Below are 20,902 nucleotides of genomic sequence, written 5' to 3'. Positions count from 1 at the left end.
TATAACTTGCAAGATAGGATCAAGAAGACAAATATATTCATGAAAACATAATGGGTTCAGTCTAAGATCATGGCACTCGGGCCTTGGTGACAAGCATTAGGCATAGCAAAGTTATAGAAACATCAATCTTAGAACATAGTGGATACTAGGGATCAAACTCTAACAAAACTAACTTGATTACATGGTAAATCTCATCCAACCCATCACCATCCAGCAAGTCTATGATGGAATTACTCACGCACGGTGCTAAGCATCATGAAATTGGTGATGGAGGAAAGTTGGTGATGATGATGGCAACGATTTCCCCTCTCCGGAGCCCCAAACGGACTCCAGATTTGGTCTCCCGATGAAGAACAGGGGGTGACGGCGATTCCGTATCGTAAAACGTGATGAATCCTTCTCTCTGATTTTTTTCTCCCCGAACATGAATATATGGAGTTGGAGTTGAGGTCGGTGGAGCCTCGTGGGACCCACAAGGACATAGGGCGTGCCCTAGGGGGGTGGGCGCGCCCTCCATCCTTGTGGACAGGGTGTGGGTCCCCTTCGGTTGATTCTTTCGCCAATATTTTTATTTATTCCAAAATAATCTCCGTGAAGTTTCTGGTCATTCCGAGAACTTTTATTTCTGCACAAAAATAACACCATGGCAATTCTGCTGAAAACAGCGTCAGTCCGGATTAGTTCCATCCAAATCAATCAAATTAGAGTCAAAAAAGGGCAAAAGAGTTTGGAAAAGTAGATACAATGGAGACGTATCAGTGGCGGCAATAGAATGGACGGTGACAGCGGCAAGAGCCAAGAGGCCTCTGGATCCGAGGCAGGATTGGTTTGGCTCGGCTTGGACGGAGTCGATGAAGAAGGTGAACTGGCGGCGAATTGTTGGACAGAGGGCGGAGGGCGGCGGAGGATGGAGGAGGAGGCGCCGTCACGATCGGGGGACAAATTTTGCGAGGAATAGCTCGCGTCTCCTCTCACACGGGTGTTGAGGGGTTCAGCATGTAATTTTGGGGATGTGCCAGTCCAATACCGGGGTACTGAATGGGCACAGGGGGAATTTCAGGGATTTCTATACCAGCCGGTAAAAAACTCTTTAAAACGTGGAAATACTCCAATGCCGAGCGCGACCTTAGTTAGCGACCGCCACTATTGCATAAAAACCAATAATTCAAATAACAACTCAGTAGCCTCACACAAAGGAATTCTCTTGATAAGAAGTTTGTTACCGGAATCCAAAAGGTCGAAGCAGCTGCGCAAAACCAAGCCATAGGAGGCAATGACGGGCGGCTGGAGTTGGGCGGTGATGGTGGCGGCAATGGGGGCGAGGAGGGGGGGGGGGCGACGGCCTGGATGCGGCGCAAGGGGGGGCGGAAATTGGGGTGGATTGGCCGCGGGGTGGCTCATGGCGGCCGGCAGGATGGCGGTGGTGGCGTGGGATGGCCGGAATAGGTGGCGGGTCATTTTTTCATTCAAACCCTCGGAGAATGGGTGGTTGGGGTTCCTGTGTGGTTTAGAAAAATATATTCTAAACGCTCTGAGTTATGGTTTGCCTGTGCTTCGAAACATTTGGCGGCTGTGTCTAAACTTTGGAGCGAGAGATGCTAAGGAAAAAGATTCTAGAGTCGAGTATAGAATTGTGTACTACCAAGGTTTCGATATCATCTGGCTGTGAGTTGAATGACCAAACGAGTCCGCTCATATAAGTTACTCCCTCTATACGTCTCTCATGGAGTAGAAGTTATCGTACTCCACTTCAAGATGCTCCTTGGTGGTCGCTCTCCGAAGCAACGTCGCTTGAATACAAGACACATCACTCCTCAAACACGTTTCGAGCAAGCAAGACGACACTAGTTTCTACGACTCCGAGTTAAAGAGCAAGTATTCTTCAAGGGGACATTGTTCCCGAAAAGGTTGTGTATCCACATTCCCAAAGCAAGCTCCGCCTAAAATGAAAAGTGTTGCATCGATATGTACTAATCTAAACGATCTTATATTTCTTTTTATAGGGAGTACTCATGAAAATTGTCAGAAAAAAAAAAGTTAACCCGGGAAAATTAATAACCTGAAGAAGAGGGAGTTGCGTCACGGGCATGAAAGGAGAGGGGCAAATTTTGAAGCACGTCCTCTGCCTTTGAAGGCGGCTACACCGACTACAGGTGGCCATGCTCACCGACGAATATTGATTCGGATTAAATAACATCCTTTCAAAAATGCTAATGAATAAATTATCCAAACATGGATCACGAAGTTGTCATCATCCAGCATCATGATCTTCTGCTCCCTCGCCCCTTTTTCTACCTAGTCCGGTAGCCGTGACGACACATTTTTACCCGCAGGTCTCGCGAGGACTGCCCGGCTAGTTCTACGACTGCGCAGCCGTCCAAGAAGAATCAGAAACAGAAGCCGCCGACGACGACGACGCGGCCGCGTCCGGGAAGTTGAGTCTGGCGCGGTGGCCACGGAACTCGAGCGCCGCGAGATCGTAGGCGCGGGCGGCATCCACGGCGGTGTCGAAGGTGCCGAGCCACTGGCGCACGGCGCGGTGCGGGTCGCGGATCTCCGCCGCCCACTTCCCCCACGACCGCTGCCTCACGCCCCCGAACTTGCTCCGGCTCCTCCTCCGTGTGATCTTCCCCACGCCGCCGTCCTTCACGAAGCTCGCGGCGGAGCACTCTTCGCCCCCGCTGCTCGAGTCGGCCGTCGCCGCCGCAGCGACGAACATGCAGCCGATGCACCCGTCCACGCCGCAGCTGGCGCACGCAGGAACTGCAGCGGCAAAGTGCGGCGTGGACGATGGCTCGAGGTGCAGCGTGGGGACGACGGCGTCTCCGTTTACAACGGAGATGAGGGCGCGGAGGAAGAGGGAGTCCTCCAGCTCGGAGTTCGGGAGCTGGAAGCCCCTGCCGCCGCGCTCCAGCCTCGGCGCCATGACGGGCGTCGCGATAAAGTTTTGCTTCTCCTCGGAGAACGATGGAGAACGATGGAGTTGAGTTCTCGTGCTCTGGTGACTGGTGTTTGAGGGTTGTTTGGTGGTGCGGTACCTTTTATAGGAGTAGCTAGCTCTAGGACGTGCATGTCGACGCGTATTTGAAACGGCGATCACGTTCTTATCGTGGGAACGGGCGAGTGAGTGAGGAAATGCCTTGCATGGGTTGATTAGGCACTGCTTGCTGACGCCTGGTTATGACGATATTTGAGCTGTTCACACAATCATGTTTTAAAATAGATAGATTTTACCTACGTACTATCAAATTGTATACTACTCCCCCGTCCCATAATATAAGAACGTTCTTGACAGTACTGCCTACTGGTACTATCAGACTTTTGGCGAATCTTCTAAAGCCAAACTGTATACCTTAGTACATATCAATCTTTTTTGTGAATCTTCTGAAATCCAATTGTATACTGCTATTTTACCAGCAAAAAAAAACAAATTCTATACTTTAGTACATTTTTAGTCACCATTTTATCCGGTGAATTTATCTTTCGAGGTGCATTTTACTAGATTTACATCCTAAGATCCTCGATTTCGTCAGATTTTCAAATTACTGGGTGAGAATGCAATGGGCAACTCATGTGCCCTTAAACAATGTCGATCCTTGTCTGTTGTTTTGTTTGGTGGATTTGTAGCACTTTTTCGTTGATTTTTTAAGCAGTGTTAGTATGTTTTCGTCCCGTAGAAGGTGTGTCGAGTGCGGGCACCTCCATTAGGTCTGCTGCTAATGCTCCAACTTGCCTCCGTGTTTTACCCTCCCCTCCTTCGTATCTCTGTAGATGATGTATTTTCTTTAGTAGGGTTTGGTCTGGTTAATAAAAATGTGCCCTTAAGCTTTCTTTCTTAAACGTCTCTTACTCTTTGTCATGTCACATGTGGACACAAATGTGCTGATGGTATCTTCATTTCGCTAGTTAATGGTCACAAAAATCATTTTAACCAGGGATAATTTGTAGAGAAGTGGTTGGAAATGTAGCAAATGTTGTGTGTTTTATGGACCAGACCAAAGCATTGATCACTTATGTTTCCAATGCTCTCTTGCTAGATTGGTGTGGAGTTTTTTTAGAATGTGTCTTTGATTTAAGAACTATTACCGATAGTTTAAATATATGATTTGGTGTTTTGATTTTTTTTTCTACAAAAGATAGCAAAAAATGTTATAGTTGGTGTCTCCGCCATCTTCTGGACCATTTGGAGATGCATAAATGATATTGTTTTCGATAGAAAATGGTTAGTGATCCAATTATTCTCCCCGCACAGATATGTCATTGGATTACCAATTAAGCATTTTTGCAGATAAGTGAGGAAAATGGAAAAGTGTTGATGCTGGGGGCAAGAATTATAGAACAAGTGGCAAGTGAGGTGTATCGACATCACAAGGGTGGCGTCCATGAGTGCTCAGGATTAGTGGCTAAAGCTCATCTTTGATTGTGACTTCACCTGTTGGTGCAACTTGTTCTCTCTAACGACTTTCCCTGGATGCATCAGTTCACTGGCGTTTCTTGTTCCATGTTTGAGTTTAGTCTAGTTTGATCACTTTCCAAAGTCTGGTTCTTAGTTTATCTCTTAAGATTTGTAAAATGTTGTGTGCTCGAGTCTATCTCTATCTGCATGTTCAGTTGTCCGCTCTTAGGTCTCGTTCTTTTGGTAGTGTTGTTGATGAATGTTGCAAGGTTGGTGGTGCTTGTTAAGGGTAGTTTCCAAAGTGAACCAAATGGTTTCTTTAACAGAAATCAGAGAGGGAGGCCTCTCTTTTATTCAGTATTAATGTGGACACAAATCATGTTCAGTTTGGAAGGGAAAAAGGAGCGAAGTTGAAAATGTGCAATGCACATGGATGTTGCGTCATAGCAAATGCAAACCAACTTAAAACAGGCCCCAACTTGTAATAGTCACCAAATTTTATAATCAATTATATGTAAGGATTCCGCATCATGAGTTTATGTACTGTGTATGCGAAAATAGAAAAAAATGGCACATAATTTTACATTGAGAAAAAGCCAGTGGGAAAATTACAAAAAATTGGCGTAGCAAAATATGTTTGACGATATGTGGCGATTTCAACCACTCCAAGTATATTTAGGCAATTAATCTTTTAATTACAAACTTTATACTTTTACTGGAAATCTATGAATAATTTTTTTGGTTGTGATTTATTTGACAATCTTTGCGACATGATATCCTTGATTTTATCGGATTTTAGAACTTATTTGGGTAGAATGCGATATGCGGACCTCATATTTCAGGTTGCAACAAGCACTCCCTCCAGCTCTCTTTCAAATACATCTTTTCCTCCTAATCTCATAAATGGTCGAGTGGATAACATGGCAATGTTCGGCATGGGAGAATCATCCTAAAGCGGTGAACTTGTCGGTGGAAGGTTGGCCCCGATTTGTAAGATGGGCTATGGACCTCGTATCCCACGTCTACCATAATGTATCACAAAAATTAAATATATTGAAAGCTTTTTGTATTTGTTGAAGAATATGCCCATAAAAGGGTTTGCCCGCATCATTAGGTTCTTGTTGGATTAATAATTTGTGCTCGTTCACGAAGAGCTACAATGATATGTTAGCAAGTTGTCGGTATTTTTTATTTGCTTTGTACTTCAAACCTAGTCAGTACATCAACTACATTAATAAGTAGCAAATGTGGACAATCACATGCTTATTAGGGCATCTCCAATAGCAACCCGTAAAAGAACACGGACACGGGAGGACGCCATCTAATGCTAGCCGCATACATTTTTACAACATCTCGAACCAACCGGACGAAATTCATGCAAACACAACTAGATTTCATATAAAAATGATGGATTTTCATATAAACACGACGGATTTTCTTACATTTATATCAACTAAGCGGTGCTAGTCTGCCTCTGGAGGTATAATAATACCTAATCTAAATGGCCGATGGCAGATCCCTTTGTCTTCCTCATATCCGGCAGCCCGATCACCGGACTACCAAGAGCCCCGGAGGTATATGTTTCAGCGCAAAGGACGACTCACTTCCCCACCGCTCATTGGAGTGGAACCCCGGACTGATGCTTCAGTGGGAGGGGAAGGCGGCGCCTACGATTCCACGAAGCTCATGTGGGATCGATTGAGGTCCACACAAGATAAGAACCAGGCAAGACACCGGTTGTGTACGTCGGCATCGCCTCGGTGGTGGGCCTTCATGGGACCCAAGCGGCAGCAGCCTCCTGTGTTCTACTTCTCCTTGATGATGGCGGCGGACATGGAGGCTTTGGCGATCGACTCATCGCTCTCCACGCACCCGGCTTTTGACTCTACCTACATGGCACGGTCCCAGGCGCTGGAGGTGCGGTTGCAGACACGGGGGGCACAGCATGACGCGGCGTCGTCAAGGTAGCGACGACGCCCGTGCCGCCGTGGAGCAACTCGCCACTCCCCATCGAGCTGACCTGGAGCGGCGAGTTGTTGTACCACGCGCCGGCCTTGGGCGGCTACTGGCTCCGTCGGGCTAGGCGAGGGAGGTGGAGCTGCAAGCTGCCTCACTCGTATCCAGCTAGCTCGGCGGGCCACCCTGCCGTCTTGTATGCCGGAGAACTGCTCTTCGGAGGGCATCAGAAGAGTGGTGAAGGAGGAGATGGGGAGCGGCGGAGGAGGCTGCGTCCGCCCTGAGCCGTCTTCAATGCGGAGCGGCGCTCTACAGCGGCATGAATGTGGGCAGCTGGCGCTGGACGGCATGCACGCGTGGGAGAGAGGGGTTGGTGGTGGGCAGAGCTGTCAGAAGCGGGCTTGGGGTCGGTCCAAACTCCCGCAAAGCTTCCTCGCTTTTGTCTTCAGTTGACGGGAGAAATCACGTCCAAACCGCCCCGCGGACCAATATAGGTCGGCGTTGGATGACTTCCGCGGTGCGAACAGCATGGTCCGAACGGTTACAAAAGGTTTGAGGGTCGGCATTAAGATGCCCTTATACGATCTATTTATTTCTTATTTTAAAAGGCTGCAATAAATCTGATCATATTCCTTTTTTTGCGAATAAAATCTGTTCATATTCGCAATAGCAACGTTTCGTGTCGTGCACTTTAGCAACGAATAACAATGGCATCTCCAACGGCGTCAAGATAGTATGTGGCAAAGCTGTATGATGTCGCGCTCTCAGCGGGAGTGAACAGTGACTACGTGACTTTGACCAACTTCACAAATGATGCATTAGGAAAGTCAGCGCTCCCACCGTCACCCGGGTGTGAAAAGCGAACCAATAAAGTAACGGTTGTGTCGGCGTACATCGTCCTTTGCAAATGTCAACGCCGGCCGGTCAGGCTGGCCCATCCTCGCAAGTCGTGGGTGTGTTGGCGTACCACACCTTTCGAAAGTTGGTTTTAGGCTTTCAGGCCGGCTCGTGTTCAACGATTCTGATCGCTCGTTTGAGCCGTCAGAGAGCTACCTCCAAAAAAAAAGACTAACTAGCGGTACACCTGCAAGGGCCTCCCAACGGGCACACGGGGGCTCGTCGCCTGGCTAATTATTTTTATATAATACGTTTTTTAATTAATTTTATATAATACGTCTTTTAATTAATTTTCAAAAATATTACACCAATTCTTTTTTCAAAAATAATACACTAGTTGGTTCACTGTAGACCGATTAGTACCCAGTCGACTAACAGGTGGACGATTGGGCTCCTGTCCATTCCTGTCGGCTAACTGGCCGACTAGAACTAATTGGCTTATAGTATCAACTCAAAAGAAAAATTGGGTTACAGTAGATTGACTGAAACTAATTGGCTTCCTATAAGTTGATAGATGCATGTCTCATTTTCTCAGACCTAAGTTTCTTATTTCTGGACACTAAGATGAGTAAGCATTGTAGTGTAGTCTCGTACTCTCGCCAAGATATGTCCAAATCCTGATATCTTGGCGAGAGTACAAAACTACACTACACTGCTTACCCACCTTAGTGCCCAGAAACAAGAAACTTAGGCTTGAGAAAATAAGGCATGCAACTATCAACTTATATTAAGTCAATTAGTTCTAGTCGGCCTACTGTAAGCCAATTAATTCCAATCGGCCAACAGTTAGCCGACAGAAGTGCAGAAGCCCAATCAGCCTGCTGTTAGCCGACAAGGTACTAATCGACCTGCTGTAAGAGCCGATTATGTATTATTTAAAAAAAAATTTCGACGTATTATTTCTAAAAATTAATTTAAAATGTATTATTTAAAAAAATATCCGTCGCGTGCCCAGCCACAGCCACAAGTGGCGCACGTGCCCGCGGAACAAAGGTTTTTTTTCTGCATGTGTTTTTGTCTTTTTTTTCTGCTTTTCGTATTTCGTTTGTTTTTACCTATGTTTTTTTGAAGAAGAAAATGCAGTATATTTTTGTTTTGTTTTCGTTTTAGATATACAATTTTATTTTGAGACAAAAATATACAAATAAAAGTAATAAAATGAAAAGGAAAAGATGTGCTATGGAGCCAGTGCTCCTCCCTCGTGCTGGGTTGGCCCATTTATGACATACTGTAGGCGACAATGTGTGATGTATCGCAGCAAGCGACACATAGCCGCACCCGTTTGAGCACACCAAGCAGTTTCCTCCGACAGAACCAACCTGCGTTCAAGTTCTAGATCTAATACTGGTGTTCATATTTCTGGATTTATTTCATGCCTTCTTGCGATGCGCGTTTAGTAAAAGGAGGCGTTCTCGTCGACTATAAAGACATTTCTGGCGACTTCGTCAATCTTCAGATGATGTGCTGACTCAGTCTCTCAGATGTGCTCATAAAGAAAGTGGGGGTGTGTGCACATGTTCATAGAGGTGATTGTATGTGTGTGTGTATGACAATATGAGCGTCTACGTATATACTGTGTTCAAAAGAAACTTCATGCGACATAGGCTAAACTGGTCAAAAAATCATGTAATCCTTTTTCAGCACTACAAATCAAAGTCGACTCTTACACTACCAGCTAAGAGTATATGAGCCCATTAGAAATTTGAAATTTAGCTCATCCCGGAGATTTCGGGATGGCCAAAATAATGAATTTGCAGAGGTAGGAAGTTTCTACTCGCCGGTGAGAGCTCCTATTGGATGCCCACATGCATCCAACAGTAGAGTTTTAGCTCAAGGGCGGCAAACAGCCATCCCGATCGCAGAGTCGAATGTTAAACTTCACAAAAATAAAAAAAATGGGGTGTGCCGAGTCGAATCTTGACCTCGGGCTACAAAGCACCATTGATAGCCACTCGAGCGGACAACTTTGGCCAGTTAAAACGCAGTGCTAATGTTTAAGTACTAGCTACCATGGGAGATCCCCCCCCCCCCCCCCCCCCCCCCCCCACACAAAAAAAATGACATTTCTTGGAAAATTCGTGAACAAATTTTATTTAAAATGCGCATAATGTTTGAAAGTGTGATTTTTTTCAAAATTTGAACAAAACCTTTAAAAAAGGATAAGTTCTAAAAAAGTAAACAAAAATAGGAAAACATGAACAATTTTTTGTGTGCACTGAACAATTTTAAATATATATACTTAAAAGTTTTGTAATATACTATGAACAAGTTAAAATACACAATGAACATTTTTGTGATACACTGTACAATTTTTAAATACATGTTGAACATTTTTGTGATATAGGCCGAACAATTCTCAAATACACAATGAACATCTTTTTAAGATACCCTGAACATGTTATTAATATATGGCAAACATTTTCTTAAACATACGACGAACATATTTTTAATACATGGTGAACTTTTTGTACAATACACAAAATAGAAGAAAAGGAAAGAAATAAACTGAAAACCAATAAAACCGGAAGCAAGTACCATAAGAAAAATTCAAAGAAAAGAAAGATAAAAACCATATGTGAATGAAAACAATTATTGAAGAAAAACAGAAAAAAGAAAATAAAAAGGAAAAGCCAAAAAACCTCCCCCCCCCAAATATTTTAAATTTCTAAATTTAAATTTAAATCTATACCTAGTAAAACTAAAACTAATACTAATACCTTACTAATACTAATACTAATACTATAGTATACTATACTGTACTAATACTAATACTAATACAATACTAATACTAATTACTAATTACTAATTACTGGTCACTGTACTAATACTAATACTATACTAATACAAATACAAATACTGATACTAATACTAATACTAATACTATATAATAGTAATAGTAGTAATAATCATATAATAGTAATAATAATTATTATTATAATATAACTATATAATTATAATTTTTTTAATAATAAAGCAAGGTGCGTTTCGCCAAGTTTTTCATCCGTTCATCGCTGAAAAGATTATTTTTTTTATCCGAGATGGTACTAAATTCTTATGCGTTTGTCTGCTAGAAAAAGAATTATCATACGTGGGCTGCATGGTGTGGCCCAACGAAGTCAGCCCACTTATTTTTCTGCCAGGCACATGGGAAAATTCTATTTTCCGCACTGGACGACAAAGAGTCGAAATTTCGTAGAGGACAACCAATAATGGGCTGGCCGATTTTTCTTTTTTTCTGTGTTTTACTTCTATTTTTATTCTCCTTTCCTTATCTCATTTTTCATTTCCAAGTTTATTTTTCTTTTATAATTTATTTGATAAACTAAAAGTTCTCAAAAAAAGTTCAAAAGTAGAAAAAACAAATTTTGGAAAATGGTAAGAATTCCAATTTTTTTGCTATTTTGAAAATTATTTAGAACTTGCAAAAAGTTTCCCATTTTTTCAAAAAAATTTATTGTTTTTAAAACTTGTTCGAGATTTCTAAAAATAAAATGTCATTTAAAAAAATTCGAAAAATATTCTTGTTTTAGTGAAATTTTTTTAATTAAAAATAATGTTCATGTATAAAATATACATATTTTATAAATATCTTATGAATTTTCAACAGATGTTCCCATTTTAGAAAGATGTTCACAAATTCAAATAATGTTCATGTTTTTATAAAATAGTTGGTGTTTTCCGAAAATGTTTGTGAATTTTAAAAGATGTTCTCTTTAATATTTTGTTCGCGTTTTTTCAAAAGTGTACATAATTTTTAAAAAGTTGTTCAGGATTTTTTTTCAGGTTTCCTAAAATATTCAGAAAATTCATACCTTAAAATCCCCTCGGTTGAAGGGATTGAAAGGAAGAGTAGATTGAATAACTCATGGGCCTTCTCTGGCATTTGATGGCGTAACAAAACTCTTAAATACCCTCAATCATTGCATGGAAAAATAGTGGATTGATTCCTTCACACGGCAAAACCGGAAAGCTAAATGTTCCATTTTTGTGTGCACACGGGATTTTGCTTGCACATATAATTGTCACTGACTTTAAATGCATACTATTTTATCTCCCGTTGCAATGCATGGGAGCAAGGTGCGTTTCTCTGATTCTTTGATCCGTTCATCCATGTAATTATTTTTTATTTTTCTCTACTATTAAAGGTGATACTATAATTGTTTTTGAGGCATTTCAAAGGTGATACTATGATAAAACTGCATAGGGTACACTGGGCCAGATACACAGCACTGTGCAGGCCCAGTAGGGATTCTGGGCCAAGGGCCGTGTCGATGTGCGTGTGCTTGAATTAAAGCAGAAAAAAAAGGGTGGATGGACACGCTGCAGACCAGCTCGGCTAGACTAGCGGATGTGAATAAGCACGGCACCGGGTGGAATCGACACTAGTCTAAGTTACTACTTTTATAATGCAAAATAACATAATAATAGTATTATAGATTGCTTTATTTATTAACTTTTAGACTCATCTTGTCTTGGAAAGCATTATGTTATAGTAACATATTATGTTACCATCTCTTATTAATTTACTTTTCAGATAAGCAGAATTTTTTCGAAGTGCGCTCCGTTGTCCGCGGGTGCGAGCCAGCCACGTACTATCAAAGATTACCCAAAATCGCGGGCGAAATCTAAGGTATCGCGGATCTGAAACCGCCGCACGATTTGCATGGCTCAGTCAATAGCGGGAGATCGGGCGATTGCGACATTCTTTCCTTAATCGCCGCGGCAAAAATCTCGGCCGCGATTCCCTCTCGCCCGTGGTTTCAGATCGCTATTCCATTCGCCGTGCCGGTGGAGGCTCATCATGGCCAGGATACGGACGGGTCGATCCCTGCGCCGGCGGCGGCGGTCATCCCCCAGCGACGACCGGATGAGTGCCCTCCCCGACGACCTCCTGCTCCTCGTCCTGCGCCGTCTCGACGCCCGCTCGGCGCTCGGCACCGCGCTGCTGTCGACGCGCTGGGCCCGTCTCCACCGCGAGCTCCCCGTCCTCGACTTCCGGGTCGGCAGCATGCTCCCGCCGCGCTACCACAGACTGGTCCTTCTCCTTGACGACATGGACATAAAGGGAGCTTATCTTCGGTTCAAAAGAAGGTGCGAGCTCATGCCAAAAGTCAGGAGGTACGAGCGCGGTGCCATGCGCGCACTAAGCCGCTCCGTCGAGAGCTTCTTGGACGACGAGGTCGTCCGAGGAGTTCGCCGTAGCGTGAGCAGGCTGAGGCTCGAGTTCTTCATCAACCACAACCCCGGCTGCATGAACAGGCTGATCGCCAAGTCCATCGACGATTGGGGGGTCAGCGACCTGGAGGCTGTCGCCAAGCCGATCTACTTCGAAGATTCCATCCACACCTTCCCCAGCCACGGCCTCTGCCACGATCCTCGCGCGTCGTGCCTGCGGAGCCTCAAGCTTGTAGGCTGCGCGCTCCCGCCGCTGCACGAGTTCAGCGCGCTCACCATGCTCGTCCTGCAAGACATTACGGGTTCGACGTCCAAGGCCGCCTACGAGGGCGTCTTCACCATGTGCTCTCAGCTGCAGGTGCTGCAACTCAAGTCCTGCGATTGCCGCTGGGAGGACAGGGACCTGGTGGTGGACGCCCCCAGCTCGCACATCAGGGAGCTCGTCTTTGACAAGTGCACGTTGGGACGGGTGCTGATGAGGGCTCTTCCTAACCTCGAGAGCCTAGCCTCCCGGGACACCGATGCCATGCTACAATTCGATCAGTCCACCTCGTTTCCCAGCCTCAGGCAATGCAACCACACCACTAGCGTCGGTCTCTTTCGCACACGAATGGGACGGCCGCGTGAATACATTGGGCACCAGCGTGAGCTTGGCTCATTCCTTGGCGCACGCCGTACATAACCAACCTCATCCTCCGGTTCACCGGACCAAGACGATGGGTCGTGCCGTCACCGTCTGGCTCCTCGTCGCCCTTGCTGCCCAAGCTGAGGAAACTGCTCGCCGCCGACGTGCCTTCCTCCTGGGACGTCTCGTGGCCCCCTCTCCTCCTCGAGATGGCGCCATCCCTCGAGACCCTTCACATCCACATCGCCCCTTGCAACAAGAGAGCCGAGCGTGCCATACCCTGGGAGCCCACCGAGCTTCGGCGGCGTCACTTGAAGGAGCTCGTGGTGGCTGGTTTTCAGGGGACGAAGAGGCAGATTTGCTTTGTGAAGTTTGTCGTGGGAGTGTCGACGTCGTTGCGCCGTGTAGCCTTGTTCAGGAATGGGCGTGCTGAGGACAAGGGGCACTGGGACTGGGAGATGGTAACGGAGCAGCACTCATGGACCAACAGGCAGAAGAACGCTACGCAGAAGAAGATTATGGATGGGGTTTCTTTCTCCCGCCGTCCTGCGCAATTTGTGTTTGGCTGATCCCTTCCTATAGTTTTTTTGGATCAGTCTTCTATTTCATTCAACGTATTTTGTAATCTTGGCCAATCCGCTGGTGGTGCTCTGCACTTGTAGCGATGATATTGTTATCTCTATATATAGGGAAAAAAATTATATGAGACCAGGTCCCATCCTGATGGATGACACGTGACATTCACAAATCATAAAGCATTTAACCTCTCCCCCCTGATTTCAAGTGGGTCTCACATTCTAGCCCGTGAGACCCGGTCTCATATAATTCTTTTCCCTATATATACTACTTAAAAAAAGTAAGGTTATCATTTCACCTCTCTTTCGTCTAACCTTCCTTATATATGTCCCACTCTTTTCTTCTTCTTTTTGAGTTTTTTCTCTCATCTTTGATTTTTTTTCTCCCATCCATTCTTCCTAAAATCGAATCAATTGTCTCATGTTTTATTAACTTATGCAAAAACACATTTTGTTTGGTAAGTAATTAAATTCTTACCAAAAAAGTGCTTAACAATAAAATCACCGGTAAATCATGACGATTGCATACAAAAACTTGATAAGATTTTATAGCGCATCAATATAATAATAGACGCGCAGTCACGAGCTAATCTGTTAGAATGTTTATATTCCTGTTGCAATGCACGGACAATTGTCTAGTTAGACTAAAAAAAGATAATATTGGTATCATATTCATGAAAAATACATTGGTCGGGCGATAATATATCTCAGACGTGTAGAAAATAAAAACATGTAGAGCTCCTCTGGTTATATTTTCTACCATCAATCTTATGTGCTTTCACCTCTCTCTCTCTCTCTCTCCCTGATTTTATTTTTTCTTTTCGACCTCTGATTCTTCTATCGGTTTTCTCTGAAAATCGTATCAATTGCCTCAGCTCTTATTGACTTATCAAATATATTTTTCTTTGGTAACCAAGAATAAATGCTTACCAAGTAAGGGTTATCAAATAAAATTCTACTTTTGCACAATCACACTAATATGGCTCGGTATATCACGGCTACCAGACTAGAATATTTATCCACTAGTTGCAAGTTGCAACACATGAGCAATCTTTCACTTTTTTTTTCTCCCTTCAACCTTGAAGGCATGGTGAGCCCTGGCCGTCTTTTTAATCTGGATTTTCTTTGAAGATTTGGTGTGGATTTGGCCCAATAACAAAAGATGGCCAGTGAGCAAAGCTATTGCCATGGCATTCGCCCATTCTTAGTTTTGTCTTTGTTGGCTAACTTCATGTGGGGTTGTGTTTGTTTGTGACTATATCTTTTCTAAAAACCATGTGCAAAGCATCACACATATGTTTGCGCTTTTAAAATCATGTGCAAGGATGGGTGGGGCTTAATAACATCATTCTGCACTAGTGGCATATGAAATCTAGCCATGCATTTTACTCGGTAGTTATATGTATTTTGGTTTCAAATTCTCATATTGTTAGTCTAAATACTAACATTTCATGCAACCCAATCTCATTAAATAATCACAAACAATTTCTGCAGCAACACAACGGTTTCATCTCTAATTAATGTAATCAAGTAACATTTTAACATCTTAAATTTTTGTTAATAAGAAAAATAATAATTAATACATTGATATTTTCTTAACGCATAAATATTTGTTTGGCACGAGAGAAATATTTTCCCCCGAGCGATGAACATTTCAGTTTATAAGAAAAGTTTTCGTAATAATTTTTTTATTAACTAAATACATTTTATAGATGAATATTCTTATTTATCCACATTATACATAGTTTTAACATATTATGATGATCTTTTCACCCAAAATATAATTAAAAAAATCCAAAACCGTGTGATAGTATTGAGCTGACCCATACATGGACAACGTATGCGTTACATGGACTATTCATCGGTAAGAATGGTGAATATGAACTCTCTAGAGGATGATATTGGATCTTACATTATCTGCAAGATGATGGGGGGATTCAATATCCCAAGAAGAAAATCTAAACCAAGAAGCTGGCCAAGTACCAAATCCTTTTAGACAAGATGGACCTTTTTTTAAAGCCAAGAAGCACATTTTTAAGACAAGCTAGACCTCATTTTTTTTCCTTTTGTTTTTTTGTAAGACAAGCTAGACCTTTGATATGGAACTGGAACGAAAGTGCAAGCACACCTTGGGCCTTAGCCCGTCCATGCCATCATTCCTCCATCGCAGGCCGGACATATAATGGTGATCCCAACGCGCCGCCTCCTAGGGTTTCACCAGAGAGGAAAGGGGATCGGAGGTCAGATATGCGCCGGTTCCCCCGCCGGCTGCCGTGTGCCGAGCTCCCCCCTCGCGCCGCCGCCGTCGCGGTCGACGCCCACATATGAGGATCGAGCGGCGCTTGAGAAGAGACGACCAAATAAGCAGCTCCCCCTTTGGGAGCTGCAATCTGGAATCGACGCAGCAGCTCATTTTCGAGCTGCGATCCGCAATCTCCGAGCAATCGAAGCAATCAAGCGGCTCCTCTCGGAATCGCAGCCCGCGACCAGGGAGGCTGCACTTTTTAGTCGCAGTCCGCAGTCCAAGCAGTTCTTCACGGGGTACAATCAGAAACCGGCCCTCTTTCGATTCCGTTCTCCGAATTGCCACAGGAGGCGGGATCCAAGCCGGTTTATATCCGCCCGGGCGGACATCACGGGAGTCCATCTGTTTTTAGACGAGATCGGCAACTCCCCGCGTACATCTGGCGTACGCTCATCGCCAAACCATCCGTCTTCGCCCTCGGCAAGTCCTCCATCGACATGGTGGTGAGTTCCTCCTGATCCTCTTCCTCGTGCGACATCCATCGCCCGCAATTGGAGTAGGTAGGAACCATAATCAGGACTCGTGGTCAAATCTAACTTTTTTGGTGGGAAAATATCAAATTGCGTCTCTGTTGGAAAAGTATAAAATCTGTATGATTAAAATTGCGTTTTTTCTGTGGTAAGTATAAAAATTGTATAATCAAAATAGCATCCTTTTATTTATGGGTAAGTATAAAATTGTACTCCCCCACCGTCCCAAAATAGGGAAAATTTTGTTTTTGCCACTCTAGATTTTGCCAATTTTCCTTATGCCACTCTAGATTTTGACATTTCAGTACTGCCACTCTTAGCTTTTGAAAAATATCACAATTACCATTATGTGGCAATAGCAAATTAATTTTATTTCACTTTTGCCACTCTAGCTTTTGACAATGTATCACAATTGCCACTCTAATTTATTTTGGTTTTGCCATGGAATGGCAATTGTGATAATTGTCAAAAGCTAAGAGTGGCAGAACTGAAATGTCAAAATCTAGAGTGGCATAAGGAAAATTGGCAAAATCTAGAGTGGCAAAAACAAAATTTTCCCCCCAAAATAAGTGTCACTGACTTAAGTACAATTAAATTTGCGTCTTTTTTGTAGGTAAGTATAAAAATTGCATCTTTCTCTGTGTAAGTGTATACAAAATTTGTGTCTTTCTATTGGAAAGTGTTAAATTTGTAGTATAATCAAAATTGCATCTTTCTGTGTGGAAGTATATAAAATGTACACTCAAAATCCCGTCTTTCCATGGTAAAGTGTAAACACTCCATCATTGTTTGTGGGAAATATCAAAATTGCATCTGTGACGAGGCTAATGAGAAATCAACTCTGATTTCTTTATATATGAAATATGTAGGAGGACAATGAAGATGATAGGCTCAGCATTTTGCCTGATGATGTTTTGCTCAACATTGTTGAGCGACTTGATATTGCTGACGCCACAAGAACCACCATCCTCTCCAGACGTTGGAAGCAGATCCCTGCAATGCTATCAAAAGTTGTTATAATGGCTGGTTCTTTTGAACCCAAGCACACAACAAGCAAGTTAACCTCAGATGATATAATTCGGTTCAACAGCACCATGCTGGAAGCAACCAGGAGCATACTGGAAAGGAGGGCTAGAACTTTATACACCATTCACCTGTTGCGCATGCAATTCTACTTGGGAGATGAGTCCATTTTCATTGGCCAGACTGTTGCCAACACCATAGCAACACAAAAGGTTGCTTCAGTTGAGTTTACAATCTTGACGAAGGTGCGTAAAAATTGTACAAATAATGACCTACTGACATATGGGAGACAGTTCATGTCATTCTTTGATTCGTGTCCAAACACATTTGGTTGTCTTGCACGCCTCAGGCTAGAGAATTTGAGGTTAGGAGAATCAGACTTCCCCAAAATTTTCAGTATATGCAAGCAACTAGAGTTCCTCTTCCTCTATGAATGTGACATGGGTATTAAGTCTTTGCTGGAAGTGGAACACCCGCAACTCGGTGAACTAGTGATTGCCTCTGGCTGTCTTGAGAGGGTTCATCTGAAGTGGGCACCAAAGCTCACAATACTGAAATTCAATGTTTTTAGAACTAAAGACGACCCCTTCTGTCTTGGCTATGTCCCACTGCTCCAGACTGTGAGCATAATCAATACTGCTTTCTCCTGGCACAAGATGCTCAAGTTAAGTGAGTTGCTTCGTAAAACTGCCATAAGCAACCTGCATTTGAACTTCAAAAGTGAAAAGGTTAGTGAAGGTCCTCAATGTTGTCGGTGATGTGCGTATGTGGCTGGTATGTCATGGGGATGCTGTAATCATTAATTTTGGTTAACATAATTCTGGATTATCCCTCTTTTGCAGATTTGGGTCAAACTGGAAGGTCGAAGACAATTGTTACCGGTGTTCCACAAACTTAGGATTGTGAATTTGCTTAACATTTCTGAAGAATGCGATCTTTCTTGGACAATGTTCTTACTCCAAGGTGCACCCAACCTTAAAGAACTGCGCGTCTTGGTAAATTTTTGTACTGATTCTCATTTTTGAAGCTCAAACTTTCTGTGAGTCATCAGGATTTTTTTACCTGACCGAATGCAGGTGCGGGATCATTTATGTGAAATGATAACAGGGGAGCGGAGGAAGATGTGTCCATTTAGCGAGCAGAAGGACAAAGGATTACAGTGGGAACCGTCTACAACCGACTTAAAGCACCACAACCTAGCTAAGCTCACTATCTATGGGAGGTTTCAAGCCGAAGACAAATTCGTGAGCTATGCCAGAAGTGTCATGGAAGCAGCAGTGAATTTGGAGGAGATAAAACTATATAAAAGTCCAGTGTGTTGGAAGTGCAAGCACCTGCTGCAGGAGTGGACATTGGAGGAGAAGTCATATCTTAGCTACAAAATCAACAAAGGGATGCCCTCGCTAGTCCGGATTCACTTTCCGAGTTTAGGGCAAGTCTTATCTTAGAAACAATAATGCTCGTGGGCTGTAAGCTGTCAACTGTTTTGTATGCATGATTGATTGTCACCGTTGTCAGTTATGTGTGTACTCTTAACATTATAAGTATTTTGTCCAATGGAATTGTGGTTATTTCTTATTCGTGATAAATTAATGCACCTTGTTTTCATTGTGAAATAGATTGCACTACTAAGTGGGACATGCCCTCCGTAGAGATGTTGGATGGCATCACGTCCCTAAGACTACTCATAGTGGAGAGTAACATACTCCCTCCGTCTCAAAATTCTTGTCTTATATTTGTCTAAATACGGATGTATCTAGTTACGTTTCAGTGTTAGATATATCCGTATCTAGACAAATCTAAGACAAGAATTTTGGGACGGAGGGAGTAGAATAGTAACTTGCCGATGTTACAGTCTATGTTACTATCTCCATAGTGGGTAGTAACATATGAGTGATATCATGAAAGAGTTCATTTATTAGGCTATAGACTCATTATGCCTTGAAATGTGTGATGTTACAGTAACTACCTAAGTTACCAATAAACCCCTCTCTCATTAATTAGCTACCATATAAGTAATCTTGTATTGAAATGTGTGATGTTACTAGTTAAGTTACTTTCATTGTGACTAGTCTAAGACTAGCCACAATGGAGAGTAACATACACTAATAACATACACATTTTCCTAAACTATGTTACTACCTTCATAGTGGGTAGTAACTTAAGGCTGGTTGTAATGGGGAATATTACATTACTAGTATCATGCATGTGATACTAGTGTATGATACTACATCCATAATGTAAAGTATCATATGTTAGTATCATATAATACTACATTTATTGTCATGCATGACACAAAGTAGCACATCATTTAATATGATACGGTATCATAATATGATACTCAAGCATCTCTTTCTTTATTTAATACTATGTCATCTCATCAAAATTGCTTAGTTAGTATGCATGATACTACCTATGGTACTACCATTACGGACAGCCTAAGTGTGGTAACACGCAAAGATTTATTTATTATGTTATAGACTCATATTGCATTGGGACATGTGATGTTACAGTAACTAGCTAAGTTACTACAACTAGCTCTCTCCTCATTAACTCATTGCCACATAAGCAAATTTGCTGAGTTGGACCCGATGTTACCGTTGAAGTTACTCCCACTGTGGCTAGTCTAAGACTACCCACACTGGAAGTAACATACTACTCCCCCCGGTCCTTTTTACTCTGCACATTAGGTTTGTCTGAAGTCAAACTCATCCAAGTTTGACCAAGTTTATACAAAAAATTATTAACATTCACATAACAACACATTTATTAATAGATCCATCTCGGAATATATTTTTATATTATATTTATTAGATGTTATAGATGTTAATATTTTCTAATATAAATTTGGTCAAACTTAGCAAATTTTGACTTCAGTCAAAGCTAATGTGCGGAATAAAAAGGATCGGAGGGAGTACCTCCGTCCAGGTTTTTAAGTCCCGCCGACCGAATCGCATGGACCAAGGCACGATCTGCTCTAACCTCCCCCGAGATATCCTAGCCGAGCGAGCGGCCAATGAGCTTCGCCCCCGCAGTTACTGCATGCATGGAACGCTTTGGTTTTCCTTCCCACGCCTGCATGCAGCGTACAGAAGTATTTTATTACTAGCGCTCTCTCCCTTGATCAAGCGTGCATGCATGCATCGCATGCATTGATTGCTCTGTTGGGAAGACGCGAGGTTTAACTTTTGCATGGTGCTTGAGGCGGAGGCCTTCTAAATATGGTACAGACATGTGGTGCTGAGAGCATGGTTAATAGTATAGCCAGCTGCTAGCTATAAGCCAGTGTTATGTCATATATATAGTTCATTTATAGTCAATATGTACAATAGTAGATGAAAAAAGCATACTACTTTTTTGTTATGTGATCCACTTTTCATTCTCATAAAATGCCTAGGAGCACGTGCTAGAGCTGGCTCTTCATGAAGAGCCCGCTTACCTTCTCTCTCCTCTTCTCTTTCCTCCAACTAAGCACAAATA

General features: G+C 43.0%; 2 protein-coding genes and 1 pseudogene across 2 annotated transcripts; 2 read left to right on the top strand and 1 right to left on the bottom strand.

The window, feature by feature from the left end:
• Positions 1-1,920: 1,920 nt before the first annotated feature.
• LOC125512579 (ethylene-responsive transcription factor ERF109-like) lies at positions 1,921-3,008 on the bottom strand. Its single transcript, XM_048677669.1, has one exon. It carries the CDS (start codon positions 2,924-2,926, stop codon positions 2,360-2,362), a length of 567 nt encoding a protein of 188 aa, XP_048533626.1. The 5' UTR covers positions 2,927-3,008; the 3' UTR covers positions 1,921-2,359.
• A 9,055-nt stretch (positions 3,009-12,063) lies between these two features.
• On the top strand, positions 12,064-13,735 carry LOC125512578 (annotated as a pseudogene).
• A 2,066-nt stretch (positions 13,736-15,801) lies between these two features.
• On the top strand, positions 15,802-19,000 carry LOC125514739 (putative F-box/FBD/LRR-repeat protein At5g56810). Its single transcript, XM_048680092.1, has 4 exons — positions 15,802-16,372; positions 17,269-18,150; positions 18,265-18,417; positions 18,499-19,000. Exons 1-4 carry the CDS (start codon positions 16,367-16,369, stop codon positions 18,868-18,870), a joined length of 1,413 nt encoding a protein of 470 aa, XP_048536049.1. The 5' UTR covers positions 15,802-16,366; the 3' UTR covers positions 18,871-19,000.
• The last annotated feature ends 1,902 nt before the right edge of the window (positions 19,001-20,902 follow it).

Source organism: Triticum urartu, chromosome 6, assembly GCF_003073215.2.
Source record: "Triticum urartu cultivar G1812 chromosome 6, Tu2.1, whole genome shotgun sequence".
In the NCBI taxonomy this organism is placed as follows: Eukaryota; Viridiplantae; Streptophyta; class Magnoliopsida; order Poales; family Poaceae; genus Triticum; species Triticum urartu.
The sequence above is the reverse complement of the archived record's forward strand: the minus strand, read 5'-3'. Positions and strand labels throughout refer to the sequence as shown.

Bases quoted from the DNA above. Each gene is read 5' to 3' on its own strand.
- LOC125514739 (XM_048680092.1), top strand. The intron at 18,151-18,264 runs GTTAGTGAAGGT...CCTCTTTTGCAG, and splicing joins TGAACTTCAAAAGTGAAAAG to ATTTGGGTCAAACTGGAAGG. The intron at 18,418-18,498 runs GTAAATTTTTGT...GACCGAATGCAG, and splicing joins TTAAAGAACTGCGCGTCTTG to GTGCGGGATCATTTATGTGA.
- LOC125512579 (XM_048677669.1), bottom strand. From the start codon at position 2,926: ATGGCGCCGAGGCTGGAGCGCGGCGGCAGGGGCTTCCAGCTCCCGAAC.